Raw genomic sequence first — 13,970 nt, forward strand, 5'->3', positions numbered from 1 at the left:
AATAATTATTATTATTTATGAATACATACAACTGCATACGACAAGCACCATCATAGGAGAAGCGGTCCTTCCTGTCTGAGACAGGAGGGAAAACCTCATTTACAGTGATGCCTATTGGGACATATGTAAGCATCATCTAAAAACAAAGCAAGCACCATTTCTTTGTTTAGAGCTATTGGTGTGTTTTTTTTCTCACATGCAATTATATGAAGATTTAATTGATGAATTCCTTGATTGTATATGTACTCAGAAGTAAGACCCATTCAGTTCAGTGGAGCTTACTCCTAGGTAAGTGGGTACAGAATTGCAGCCTAAGATTCCTCTCATATCTATATATCTATATCTATATCTCTAGGCCGCCTTTAAGAATGGAACCCTCTCAATGCGGCATAGAAGATAAAGCTGTGCAAAGGGCAAAATCCAACAGGGTGCTTACGCCCCCGCCAATGCTCTTACGCCCCACTACTTGCGTGGTGCAAGTGGCCCACACCACTTGTGCAACGGCAATTTAGCACTTCTGGGGCAACCCGAAATGAGCAGAAATGCTCATTTCTGGAAGGAGGTAGGTTGCCCTGCCCACCTGCCTCCTCCCAGAAATGGGCAACTCTGCTTGTTTTGGGGTGTCCTTTAGGATGCTCGAAATCCCCCTTGTGTAAGCGGAGGGTTCCATTTGCACAAAGTAATTGGTGGGGTGGAAAAGAATCAGCAGGGGCATAAGCGCCCTGTTGGATTTTGTACAACATAGATACAATTTTTTTAAAAAATCCATAGAAACCAACAGGCAATTAAAAATAAATAAAAATAAAACCTTCCTGTTTTTAATCAGGTGGCAGCCATAGCAATAATCCCTAATAATGCAACCAAGGGAGGAGAGCTTACTTTCCTATAAGTTATTTATTCAGCTCTACCAGAAGGTCTCGTAATTCTCAGCCCCAGGCTTATAATGCTATTATATTGATAGTATTCATTATGGAATAAAATCAGCAATCTGTTTAAAAGCAGGTTGAAAAACATCAGGCTTTCAATGCTACCCCTTTGAGGCCCGTTTGGCTCAACCTGCCCCCAGAAGGGCTGCCTCTCCAATCGGCAATCTTTGAACTTGATGTGCGTCGGGATTGGGCCGCTGTAGCCGGCCGGAAGCGCTTGTGCCCGCCTTCATCAATCTTGTCAAATATGTAACCAGGTGGCTCTTTGAAAGAGGCAGGACATATATGAATTTCCTTTGGTGTGTAGCTTCTGGCGTAGGTAGTTTCCTCGGCAAATGGTACGTGAGGCCTAGCTGCTGGCCAACGGGGCTTAAAGCTCCTAGTGAAAGGAAGTGGATGAGGTATGTAATGGCTCTGAAAAGTGGTCAGAGTGTCCATGGGCACAGCCGGCAAAGTGAGCTCTTGGCGAGGAAAAACGGCCTTGGGTCTTGCACACTGCCAAGGCTTGTAATCCTCCTTCATGGTGGTGCGGTAGTCCAAAGGCCCCGTGCTCTCTGGGACACGAACCAAAGGTTTACATGATGTTGCTGGGCACCCATGAGGGTCTCCATAATGAATCTGTGCACATGTCTGAAGGTCCATCTTCTCTTTAGGTGGTGTGTAGACATCACGCTTTCTGATGAAGGGGGCAGGTGTTGGCCAAGCTAGGTACTTTTCCCGAAATTCAGTAGTACCAGCAAAGCTGTCAACATCTGGCCTCAGATAAGCCGGTTTCACTGACTTTGCTGGCTCTCCTGCCAATCCTTTGTAAGATAGCTTGTGGGTGGTGAGACCTTCAAAGGGGACGTCACTGGGCTTGAATGGCTCACGTTCATGGACATCCCGTTTCGGCATAGGATGGGCCACGTAATTCAACTTATAATTAGTCATGCCCTCCAAGGGTATGTTTGTGATGTGAGGTGCTTTAAAAGGCTTGTAGCTTTTGGTAATAACTGGTCCCTTGTAGAGGTAATCATCCTGGTTAGTGGTCCTGTGGTCAAATTTTTGATCTGATGGACGGTAAGCATTTTCTGGCTTAATCATGTCCCTTTTAGGCTGCTTCCATGCCACGTAATCATCTGAAATGTAAGGAGATTGTGATTTAAGATTGTGAATCAGATGCTAAAATTTGCTAACTAGTAAGAGGTTGTTTATGCCCATACTTACATTTCTGCCTCATTTCTGACATAACATGTTAACGAATAAAATTATGGAATTTGAGCAAATGAGGGCAGGAAGAACAAATATGGTGGCTTTTTCATTGGAAAGATGATAAATGTTAATTGCATGAATGAAGAGAACGAAATCAAAGGAAAAAAGGTGCCATCGAGCATTATCAATTTGATGCTATACAGTAATACATGTATTAGAATGAATGTTGGATTAAGACTTCTATAGAGCATTTTCTCTTTGTGTTTTACTTTTTGGACATGTAACATTATGTTATTATTTTAAGACCATTATAAAAACTTAAATTAAATCTCTTCTAATATACATTTCACAGTTTGGCCACACAGAAGAAAGGTACAAGGAAGGAGTCTGCTCCTTCCAATTTAATGAAAGATGGATAAGGTATGAGGGTGGAACTACACATGATAAGAAACACAGGGCTGCTGCTAAAAGCAATGGAGAGAGCAATCCTAAATCCCCCAGACAGCACCTGGAGGAGATAGGATTTTTCAGTTTCCCAGATATTTATTTATTTATTTATTTCATTTCTATACCGCCCAATAGCCGAAGTTCTCTGGGCGGTTCACAAAAACTAAAGCCAAACAACACACAATAAAACAATTTAAAATATATAGAACATTAAAACCACAATATAACAATACAACCACAATAAAACCTAGCAGCAGTACAGGAGTTTAAAATACAGATTTAAAACAGCAAAGATAAAAATTTAGAAAGCTAAAATGCCTGGGAAAATAAAAAGGTCTTCACCTGGCGCCGAAAGGAGTACAATGTAGGCGCCAGGCGAACCTCACTAGGGAGCTCATTCCAGAGCCGGGGTGCCACAACAGAAAAAGCCCTCCTCCTAGTAGCCACCCACCTCACTTCCTTCGGCAGGGGCTCACGGAGAAGGGCCGCTGATGATGATCTTAAGGTCCGGGCAGGGACATATGGGAGGAGGCGATCCTTCAGGTAACCTGGCCCCAAGCCGTTAAGGGCTTTGAATGTTTACACCAGCACTTTGAATCGGGCCCGGAAATGGACTGGCAGCCAGTGCAGCTGGAAAAGTACTGGCGTAATATGAGCTCGCAGGCCAGTCCCTGTTAACAATCTTGCTGCCCTATTTTGGACCAGCTGAAGTTTCCGGACCGTTTTCAAAGGCAGCCCCACGTATAACGCATTGAAGTAATCCAGACGAGAAGTTATCAGAGCATGGATCACTGTAGCTAGGCTATCTCTGTCCAGATAAGGGCGTAGTTGGTATACCAGCCTAAGCTGATAAAAAGTGCTCCGTGCCACTGAGTTCACCTGTGCCTCAAGTGACAGTTCTGGATCCAAGAGCACCCCCAAACTACGAACCTGATCCTTTAGGGGGAGTGCAACCCCCTCCAGAACAGGTTGAATATCACCTAGCCGGGCAGACGAACCACCCACTAACAGTACCTCCGTCTTGTCTGGGTTGAGTTTCAGTTTATTAGCACTCATCCAGTCCATTACCGTGCCCAGGCACTGGTTCAGAACAGCCACTGCCTCACCTGGTTTTGATGAGAAAGAGAGGTAGAGCTGGGTGTCATCCGCATATTGATGGCACCTCAGCCCACACCTCCGGATAACCTCCCCCAGCAGTTTCATGTAGATGTTAAACAGCATGGGGGATAGAATAGAGCCCTGTGGAACCCCATGGCACAATTGCCATGGCACATAGCAATAATCACCCAGCACCACCTTCTGGAATCGGTCATCCAAGTAGGAGCGGAACCACTGTAGTGCAGTGCCTCCAACTCCCAACCCAGACAACCTATCCAGAAGGATACCATGGTCGATGGTATCGAAAGCTGCTGAGAGGTCCAGGAGAATCAACAGGGTCGCACTCCCCCTGTCCCTCTCCCGGCAGAGGTCATCCCACAGGGCGACCAAGGCAGTTTCTGTTCCAAAACCAGGCCTGAAGCCCGATTGAAATGGATCTAGATAATCCGTTTCATTCAAGAGTGCCTGGAGCTGTCCTACAACCACCCGCTCAAGCACCTTGCCCAGGAAGGGGATGTTGGCCACTGGCCTATAATTGTTAACATCCTCTGGGTCCAGGTTAGGCTTTTTCAGGAGTGGTCTAATTACTGCCTCTTTTAAAGCAGCAGGCACCACTCCCTCTCTCAAGGAGGAATTTACAACCTCCTGGACCCAGCCAGACAACCCCTCCTTGTTTGATTTAATAAGCCATGAAGGGCAAGGGTCAAGCACACAAGTGGTCGATCAGACTTGGCCAAGCACCTTGTCCGCATCCTCAGGCCTCAGTAACTGAAACTCATCCAATAAAACTGGACCAGACGGTGCTCTGAACGCCTCTACCAATGGAACTGCATTAATGGTGGTGTCCAATTCATGACGAATCTGAGCGACTTTATCCTCAAAGTGCTGCGCAAACTCGTCACAGCGTGCTACCGAGGGTTCCACCGTCTCTCTCCCTGGCCCAGAATGTAAGAGGCCGCGAACCACTCGGAAAAGCTCCGCCGGACGACACTGAGAAGATGCAATGCTGGTGGAAAAGAACTGCCTCTTTGCCACCCTCACCGCCACAGAGTAGGCTCGATAGTGGGCTCTTACCTGTGTTCGGTCAGACTCAGCACAAGTTTTCCTCCACCTGCGTTCTAGCTGTCTCCCCTCTTGCTTCATTGCCCTCAGCTCAGGTGTATACCAAGGAGCTGGCCGGGCTCTGCTCAGAGGGAGAGGGTGCTTGGGTGCGATCGTGTCAACCGCCCGAGTCATCTCTGCATTCCACAGAGCGACCTGGGCTTCGACAGGAGCACCAGCCATACCAGCAGGAAAATCCCCCAGAGCCCTCTGGAATCCATCGGAATCCATTAATCTCCGCTACAAGCTCATAGCTGGGAAACTGTGCTCCCCTCTCTCGCCCCCGCCCCCTCATAGTCAGGGTGGAGAGAACTGCACTGCCACCACCTCGGTGCTCATAACACAGAGCACAGAGGGGTGAACATGGGGCATTCCGGGGGGAGGGATGGGAGGAGACCACGGAAGCTGTTTTAGACAGCTTCCTATGTGGTCTCCAGGCCTGTTCCCACCCCCTCCCCAAAGCCACACTTAGACACCTGAACACATGCATCTAAGGCAACGTGCAGGGTGGCTGCAGCATGGAGGGAATCCTCTCCTCCATGCTGCTTCCGCCCTGCATTGGATAGGCGGTTGCCTCTGACTTCAGGGGAAGTCGGGGGCTCCTGTCGATCTCTATGGGGTCGCACCCTAAATTGTCCCACAGTTCTGCCAAGTGCTTCCTTGCCCCCACTAGCAGCAGACCCAAAGAAAACCAAAGATGTGGAGTGGAACTGACAAAATGCCATCATTGCAGCGTCGGCAGTCTTACTCTCAGTACTACACATTAGCACGAAAGAGGAGAATTTAATGCCGCACTGCCACTTTTGGCGGCAGCGCTGAGTTTCTTGGAATGCATCATTCCATGTTGCACAGAGAACCTGAGGCTGATGTAGACACTGATCTCCTTTTGCAAGGTTTCAATCTCGTTTCCAGGCTTAGCTGCTGGACTCTTCTCGTTCCATGCCTGCTACCTTCCCAAGAGCAAAACTAAAGCTCTGTGCATCTTTTTCAACAGTTTTCTAATCATCTCAGAGAGAGTGGAATTTCTTCTCTGAGCTCTTGCTACACATCAAGACAATGCTGCTTTTTTTGTACGGAGACAGAGAAAGCCACAGACACCTGAACCTTTGCCAGTGCATCAAGGATGCCATCCAAGTACTAAATTCCTGCTGATTGTGATGACAACAGGATTTAGGGAGGATCTGAGCATCCTTTGCTGTTTATAGACTTTTTTATAGGGAATTTTCCCATAGTGTACATTTATAGAAAATTGTTTCCTGCTTGCTATTTTGCAACTACAGTGTTTTTTCCCCTTGTTCAGAGGCAGATTGACAACAGAATCTGGATCTAAGCCTGCTAGGCCTGTGCTCGCAAAGAGCCTCATCCAGAGGCCTTCCTGAAATTTCTGTTTTATTTACAGCCTGATCCTAATCATGATTACTAAGAAGTAGGGATGTACGGATTCCGTAAAATCTGTTCTGTCTGCCTTTTGCAGATTGTCGGTTGCCTTTCATTCCATCACCCGTTTATTGGCAGAATCAGATTTTTTCCCAATTTCCAAAATTTGCGCAAATTCACACTTATGAAAATGTGCAAATCCCCCCCCAGATACACAAATCCCCCCCAAATGTGCAAATCCCCCCAAAATGCTCATTTTCATGTTTTGGCCTATGGGGAAATGTGCATTTTCAGCCAGTGGGGTTTTTTTTCAGCCAGCGTTTTTTTTTTCTTTTAATTGTATGTATTCTTCTAAATTTGTGTAAAATTCCAGAAAGTGGGGAAAAAATGGCCTGCAAGTCTGCAGAATTTGTGCCACTTGGAAAAAGCCGATCTTTTGTGGAATCCAGGGTTCGGATTCATAGGAATCCAAACTAATTTGGTTCTGTTCTGGATTTCTCCAACATTCACTACAGAACTACTAGGAAGAACGTCTCATTGACTTATGTGAGGATTGCTTACTTTACCTATTTATGTATTTATATGGTGCCATCAAAGTCCATGGCATGTTACAGTGCAACAGAAGTAATAAGACAGTTCCCTGCTCCAAAAGGCCTCTTTCAGTGGGAGTGGGGAATCAGAGAGGAGGAGTAAAGGATACAGTCAAGGATACAGTCAAACAGGAAGGATACAGATCAGAGAGGAGGAGTAAAGGATACAGTCAAACAGGAAGGAAATGCATTATTGCAGTTACACACACTTCAGCTTAATTTCTGTTGGATATGAGGACAAGAGGCATCACAGAAAAGGTGGGATAGGATGGGAGAGAGAGGTGGCACCATGCCGGTGTTCTCAGCATCTACATTTGCAGTCCTACACCCACTTATCTGGGAATAAGCCCTATTGGACACAAAGGAGGTTATGTCTGAGTAGACATGCGTAGGATTGTGCTGTAAGTAAGTGCATTGAGGACTACAGTCTTAATGGCATTAGGGAAGTGCAAACAAGATCAAAAGGACCAAAAGGTGCAATAATGTCAATTTTAAGGCTATTAGTACTTGGGTGGAGCAGAGCATAAATATGAAATACACAAGATTTGTTCCAAGGTTTATATTCAAATACAAAAAAAATGATTCCAAGATTTACTGTTATATCACACTGTCTCAAGTTACTGATTTCTGACAAGGATAAAGGTAATCATGCCCAGTAAAGACAAAACAATTAATGGTTCAACCAAAATTGTCTAAGGGCGCAATCCTATGAGGATAGTCGGCCGCCTCAAAACTCAAAGGCAGCTGACTATCCAGTGCACAGCAGTTGAAGCACGGAGGGGATCTTCTCCTCTGCTCCCCAGCGGCCCTGCATTTGCAGCTGGATGGTCTATTTCAGCTGTCTAGCCGGGGTGCGTTGGCGCTGGGGGGGGGGGGAGGCCAGACAGCACATAGGAAGCATTGTAACGGCACTTCCGCGGTCTCCTCCCTCCCCACCCCCAGCATGCTCCCTTCTCACCCACTCTGTGCTGCTTTTACGAGCACAGAGCGGGAGATGAACCACACTGCCTACGAGGGGGTGGGGGCAGGGAGTGAGGTTTCTGGGAACTGAGCTCAGAGTCCTGGAACCGGGCTCGGTTCCCAGACCCAGAACAATCCTATGGCCATCTAGACCCTGTCTAGCAGCCAAAGGATTGTGCCCTAAAGTACATTTGGACAATTAGAGAGCGATGATACTTGGTAAACAATTATATTTTAAACCAAAATGGTCTTAGGTGAATTCACTGTCTCAAAATAATAAGATTTAACAATACTTATACATCACACTGTCTCGCAGTAATATATTAAAAGAAAAGTAACTTGCCCAAAAACCTGTGTACAAGGTAGAAGTGGAGTCTGAGCCCTAAAGCAAGAAAACACTGTTTTGAGCCCACAGATCATTTCACAGAAGCCAAACTACTGAGGCTCAGAGGTGTAGAGCCCCGAGGCATTCTTGGAAATAAAGATGGTGCTGGAGGCTGACACTTAGCTTTGCAACATGCCAGCCTGCCGGTTATTTTTTTAATTAAAAAACATTTGAGAATAAAATAAAAATTAGGAGGGGCAGGGAGCATAGTGGGCACAAAGAGAGGCATCCACGAGGCACCACCTTGGAAATCCTAGCTCCTGGCCACCTAAGCTAGTGGCCATCACCACATATTGCAGTACTGAATTCCACAAGCTAATTTTCTGTTGTGTGAAATAGGGCTTCTTACTGGGAGGGTTTGCATGTCATGCTAACCATGGTTTAGCACTATGTGAGCAAAGCGCCCCCCTCCGTTCCCATCCCCCCAGGCAGCTGGGAGGAGGAATAAGTGAGGATTTCCTTACACTGGTTGTTGGGTGTGAACTTTGCTTGTTGTTAGGTGTGATCCAGGAATCACAGTTTAAAATAAACTGTAGTCAATTGTTAAACGAGCAAGCAACAAACCCCAGATTGTTTAGCTGGCTTGTTTAACAAATTAGGGTTTCTTTTAAATCATGATGCCTGGTTCACACATAACAGCAACTCAGAACTCTGCTAAAGCAAAACTGAATCCTGGTTTATTCTTCCTCCTCCCAGCCAACAGGAGCAGGAGAAGGAAGGAGGAGTATTTAAGCCTTGTGGTTTGCATATCATCCTTCTGCTTGAGCACATAATGCTAAATCCTGCCTTAGGGTATTTATACACCAGCCTAAAATCCTGCATTTAAAACAGGGCTTTCCACTTACGTTTTAAATGCAGGATCACAACTGATTCCCTTTACACGCGCTTCCCATAGCGTTATGTTTCCATGACGAGGCAGTACCTATGCTCCAGGCTCAGCGATACTTGCTCCTGGGTTCCTGCCTTTCCCTCCCCTAGCACATTACTGGTGGATGGGGACTGACACGCAGACAGCCCCCCCCCCAACGATCTCCCCAGGCCCTGCCTCCCTCTTCCATGCTTTTAGAAGCACCCTTCTGCACCCTGCTGCTCAGCCCCTCTGCTGCTCCTCCGCTTTGCGCCCTCGCTGCCACTCTGCCATTCTGCTGCTCTGTTTTGAACAGGCAGGCTGAAAATGGCGAGGAGCCAAAGTGACGCAGGAGCGGGAAGGCTGAACACCCATCAGACCTTCGTCACCACCTTTGACGTCATGGCCACGTCTCCAGCAACCACACTCAGTACTTCATTCACGCTAGGGGAGAAATACACGGGGAGGACATGGCGTTCCATTTGCGCATATCTGGAAAAATACCCCATTTTTTCCGTTTGAGGTAAACACGGGATAGGTGAGAGGAAACAGTGGAATAGTGACTGGACCACGACGACGTCATGTAATGGACCCGCACAATTCAGTGAATGAGCAACCATGAATGCGCAATAAACTTGAGGTGTACAGATCCCTTTAGTGTGATTTGAGAACCCAACTGTCTTGGCCAGATAATCAGTCCAGATGATGGATCTTGTACTGAGCTTCTGGTGCAAAAACCCATGGAGTCCTTCACCTCTCCCCAGCCCCACAGCCCTGATTCTCACACATACGTCCAATTCTGTGCTACATTGCTCAAATGTCAATGTGAGAAGCTGCCATCCAGATACAGCATCTGTATCGGCGCTGGGATTTAAACCTGCTTCCTTGCAATATTTTTATCCTAGTCACTGAGATGCTTGTAAGGTGTCTCAGCTGAGAAGCAAGGTTTAATAGCTACTGCCCATAATAAAGGATTAGGGTTACTTTGGGAGGAAATCAGGGATGTGTATTGAAAGGAATCATGGGGAAATGGAACAATGAATAAGTGAGAATGTACTTCATTATTTGTGCCTGTATTTCATACAGCCTGTATGAAAGCATGGAGCAGGTTCATAAGGCCGTACCTTTCAGAGGTGCTTTAGTAGGCTATCAAAAGCATACTGAAGCTCTTTCAGAGTTTGCCATTACTTGTGATAATCTAGCCCAGGGAGAGTTCACTGATATGGCAGTTTTGTACAATATTAGCAGATGACAAACGTTTCCACATGTCTTCCATTTCTAGTGTGGGTTGTTGTTGTTTTTTATAAAACTCCACACATTTGAAGCTCTCCTAGGCATTACGAATATATTTTCCTTTGTTGGAGCCAACAGTGCTACTATCCCCCATCGAAATATGTTACAATTTTATTGAAACTCTCATTCTACTCTGGTAGATATTAATGGTTTCCCATGTATCACCATCTTGAAAAAATTAGGGAATATGGGAGGGAATCAAGGATACAAACCACATGTTTAATAGTTTAGACAGACCTCAGCATAGCCAAATAAAATGACTCTAAAATTAGATTATCTACCTACAGATAGATAAGACTGTATCTTGGAGATAATGAGAAGATTGAAACAATACATTGAATGATGCTGCAAGGCTGTGAGGTATTCATTGTGAGATCTCATAGCCACGCTACCCTCCTGGGTTTTTAGGCCCTTGGGGCCCTTCCAGATTATGGGCGGCATCCAACATTGTGCAAGCCGACTTCCGCTCACGCAGTGGAACCGTCTCATCCACTCCTCCCTTCTGCAGCCCCCTCTGTGTCCCTAAAACCTGTCAAGGCAGTCAGATTTGGGGGGCAAAGGGGGGGATGCAGGGGAAGGTGGAATCCACTCTGCTGATGGATGCTATTCTGTTGGCAGACGGACACAACTGAATTTCACCCGATTATAAAAGCCCATTTTTCTTAGTATTGCAATGATTCTAGCCCTGATTGCACATCTACCAGTATGTTGTTCTGCCACCATATAATGCATGAAAGGGGCTACCCCACGCCTGACTTGGTAGCTGCAACACTGCACTCTGAGCATTTATAGGGATGGCACTGATGCGCAACAGAAATCAGCTCTCTCCTCTGGAAAATTACTATTGGGGGCATAGATCAGGGATGGGCATCTTGTGGCCCTGCAGATACTTTGGCCTACAACTCCTATCAGCCCTAGCCAGCATAGTTAATGGTGAGGGATCACAGGGGTTGTAGGCCAAAACATCTAGAAGGCCACAAGTTGGCCACCTTTGACACAGACAGTAAGGAGCCTTGGGTTCCCTTGTTGGAGTTCCCAGTCTGAGAACTCCAGTGCCTTACGAGCCCTGCCTATTCCCCTTCCCAAAAGAGAGGGCCTCCAAGACCCCCAAGGGAAACAATGGAAACAGTGATGTGCAGGGGCACGTGTACACTCCTATGGACACACGTATGTTCTTCCCATTCACAATTGTTCATTTGTGGTTTCCATCAAAAAGCCTTTCCCAACCTGGTGCCCTCCATATGTTTTGGACTACAACTCCCAGCATTCCTGACTACAGGCCATGCTGGTTGGGGCTGATGGGAGCCAAAGTCCAAAACATCTGGAGAGCACCAGATTGTAGTAGGCTGACATAAAAAATGGCCCACATCAAAAGAGTTCTTTATTCTTATAGAAAAATGTAACAAGGAAAAGGTCATCTTATAAAATAGTTCTTTTGTCTGACACTTACTTTTGTATGTTGGTATTGTGGTCATCTTCTCATCAGAGGAATATTTTTGTTCTTGGGGCAAGAAAGGACGCACTCGAGAAATGGAGTAAGGGTTGTAGTCTTGTTTATACGTGGACAGAAGGTCCATATTTTCATCTCTCTTGACATACTTATCAGGAGGTTTCTGTTTGATAGGGAACACTTCGTGAGGGACATAATCTCTTCTGTGAAAAAGAACGTCAATGTGTCTCATTAATGTTAATATCGACTACTAAGTAAAGGTAGTGTTTATAATGGGTTTGATCCAGATTTAGTCAAGTTTAGAGTAGACCCATTGAAATCCATGGAACAAGTTACTAACTTGTCCCATGGATTTAAAAAGGCTGACTCTAAGTGTGATTACATCTGGATACGCCCTGACATGTCTTCAGGTAGACAGTGTAAGACACACATTGGAGGTTCCAGAAAGTTTGCATAGGTTGGGACAATTGAGATCAGTAGCGTTCAACCTTTTCACCCCTGGAACCCACTATTAGCCCAAGCATGCATTTGTAGACCCACTCCCTAATGTTTTGCATGTATTTGTGTAGTGGTAGTAATGCTACTGCTGCAAACTACCTTAGGTCAGGCAGTGCTGCAGCAGTGGCTTCCAACCCACCAGTTGAGGACTAATTCTCTAAGGGCGCAATCCTATGCATGTTTAGACAGAGAAAAGGCCTACAACTCCCAGCATTCCCCAGCCAGCAAAGCATTTATGGAGCTTTACAGACGGGTGTCAACAGACATGCTGTGCCCCAAAGGACTTGCAATCTAAGTTTGAGGGAAACAATGAGAGAGCAAGGAAGGGGAATGAGGCACAAGGGATGAATACAAATATGTGTAGTTCCATTACTTAGGCTTTGCTACATGGGCTCCATCCCTTAGATTTCATATGAAAATATGCTAGTTACTGTTACTGGCCAGCAGTGTCTTAAAAACTGAAATCTGTAATAAGTCAGAAGGTTGTAGCCACGTTGCATGCTCTGATGACTTGTAAATCAGGAGTGGGGAATGTGCAGCCCTTCAGATTTTGTTGGACTACAACTCCCATCATCCCTGGTCATTGACCTTCCTGGCTGTGGCTGACAGGAGTTGAAGTTCAGCAACATCTGGAAACAAGCTTTTGGATTCTTTGTGAGATTAAGATCCAATCCTCTACGCGCATTTTTCCTGGGTTTTTCCTCCCTTCTCTGCCTTTCTATATGTTCTGCTACATAATCTCTAGGTGGTGCTGTGGTATAGTGGAATTCCGCAACTACACTAGCACTTCATGTCACCATTCCTCAAAATGCCAGATTTTCCCCAATTAAAAAAAAACCCATGAAAATGCTTGGAGAGCATGGGAGAGGCCCTGGAGGATGGCAACATCATCTAGCACACCCACAAACTACCCTGAATGAGCAGTCACGAGCACACAATAAATGTCTCATGTAGAAAAGCTCATAGTGTGCAAGACAGTGATATTTCCTAATGACAACAGCAATGCTCTTAACCCAGATGAAAGTCGCACACCCATTGCTGTACTTTTTAAAAATAAGAGAAGGTATATGTGCCTTTGGCATGCGTAGCTAGCTCATGTAGGCTCACTTATTCATGTAGCAACACTTCCTCAGTGTATAAAACCTGTGGGTTGGCCAGAGGTATAGGTGTAACAGGAAATAACAACATGTCTAAAAAAAAAAAACATGGGAAGGGGATGGAGATGTCTGTTCTCCACTCTCCTTACTATTTCCATTCACCCAGATAATAAAATCCACTGTCATTCGCCACTTCATCTTCCACACTGGCTGCAATACACATATTTTCCCAGCTCCATGCATTTATGTGTGACTTTCTTAATCCATAGGTATTGTTCCTTTACATTTCGATTTTCTTACCTGGCAGTTGACATGGCTTCCATGGGAACCTCCTGCTTGTTGTACTCTAATTTGGGTTTGCAGGATTCCCTGGGTTGAGCATTGTGATAAAGGGGGTATTTGTCCGTATACTCGGTAAGGAGGCATGGCTTTTCATTCATTTCATAGGGCCTGCTCACAAGATGAGGGCAACGGTGGCGTCTATAGGAGGAAGGAAGAATGGGAATTAGGTGACTTACAAGATGACACCAGGATTGCCTCAGCTCAGCCTGCTTCCGGTGTCAGGGCTCCATCTGGAGACATGTGACATAGTAATAAAGAAAAGAGGTCCTTGGAGCATATGCAGCGAGCCTTTCCCATGCCACAGATTCACCACACACAGTCCCAAAACACTTTGGATGGAGGAGCAGGGACAGTACGGCTTCCAAGTC

General features: G+C 45.8%; 1 protein-coding gene across 1 annotated transcript; it reads right to left on the minus strand.

Annotated features, from left to right (window-relative positions):
* Positions 1-1,013: 1,013 nt before the first annotated feature.
* On the minus strand, positions 1,014-13,733 carry SAXO1 (stabilizer of axonemal microtubules 1). The gene is made up of 3 exons (XM_084832136.1): positions 13,561-13,733; positions 11,666-11,868; positions 1,014-2,044 (listed from the first exon to the last, which is right to left on the minus strand). The coding sequence occupies exons 1-3, from the start codon at positions 13,698-13,700 to the stop codon at positions 1,014-1,016; spliced, it is 1,374 nt and encodes a 457-aa protein (XP_084688262.1). The 5' UTR covers positions 13,701-13,733.
* Between the last annotated feature and the right edge of the window lie 237 nt (positions 13,734-13,970).

The sequence above is a fragment of the Heloderma suspectum genome, chromosome 2 (genome assembly GCF_057233095.1).
Source record: "Heloderma suspectum isolate Gila_16-S chromosome 2, 16-S_ref, whole genome shotgun sequence".
NCBI lineage: Eukaryota > Metazoa > Chordata > Lepidosauria > Squamata > Helodermatidae > Heloderma > Heloderma suspectum.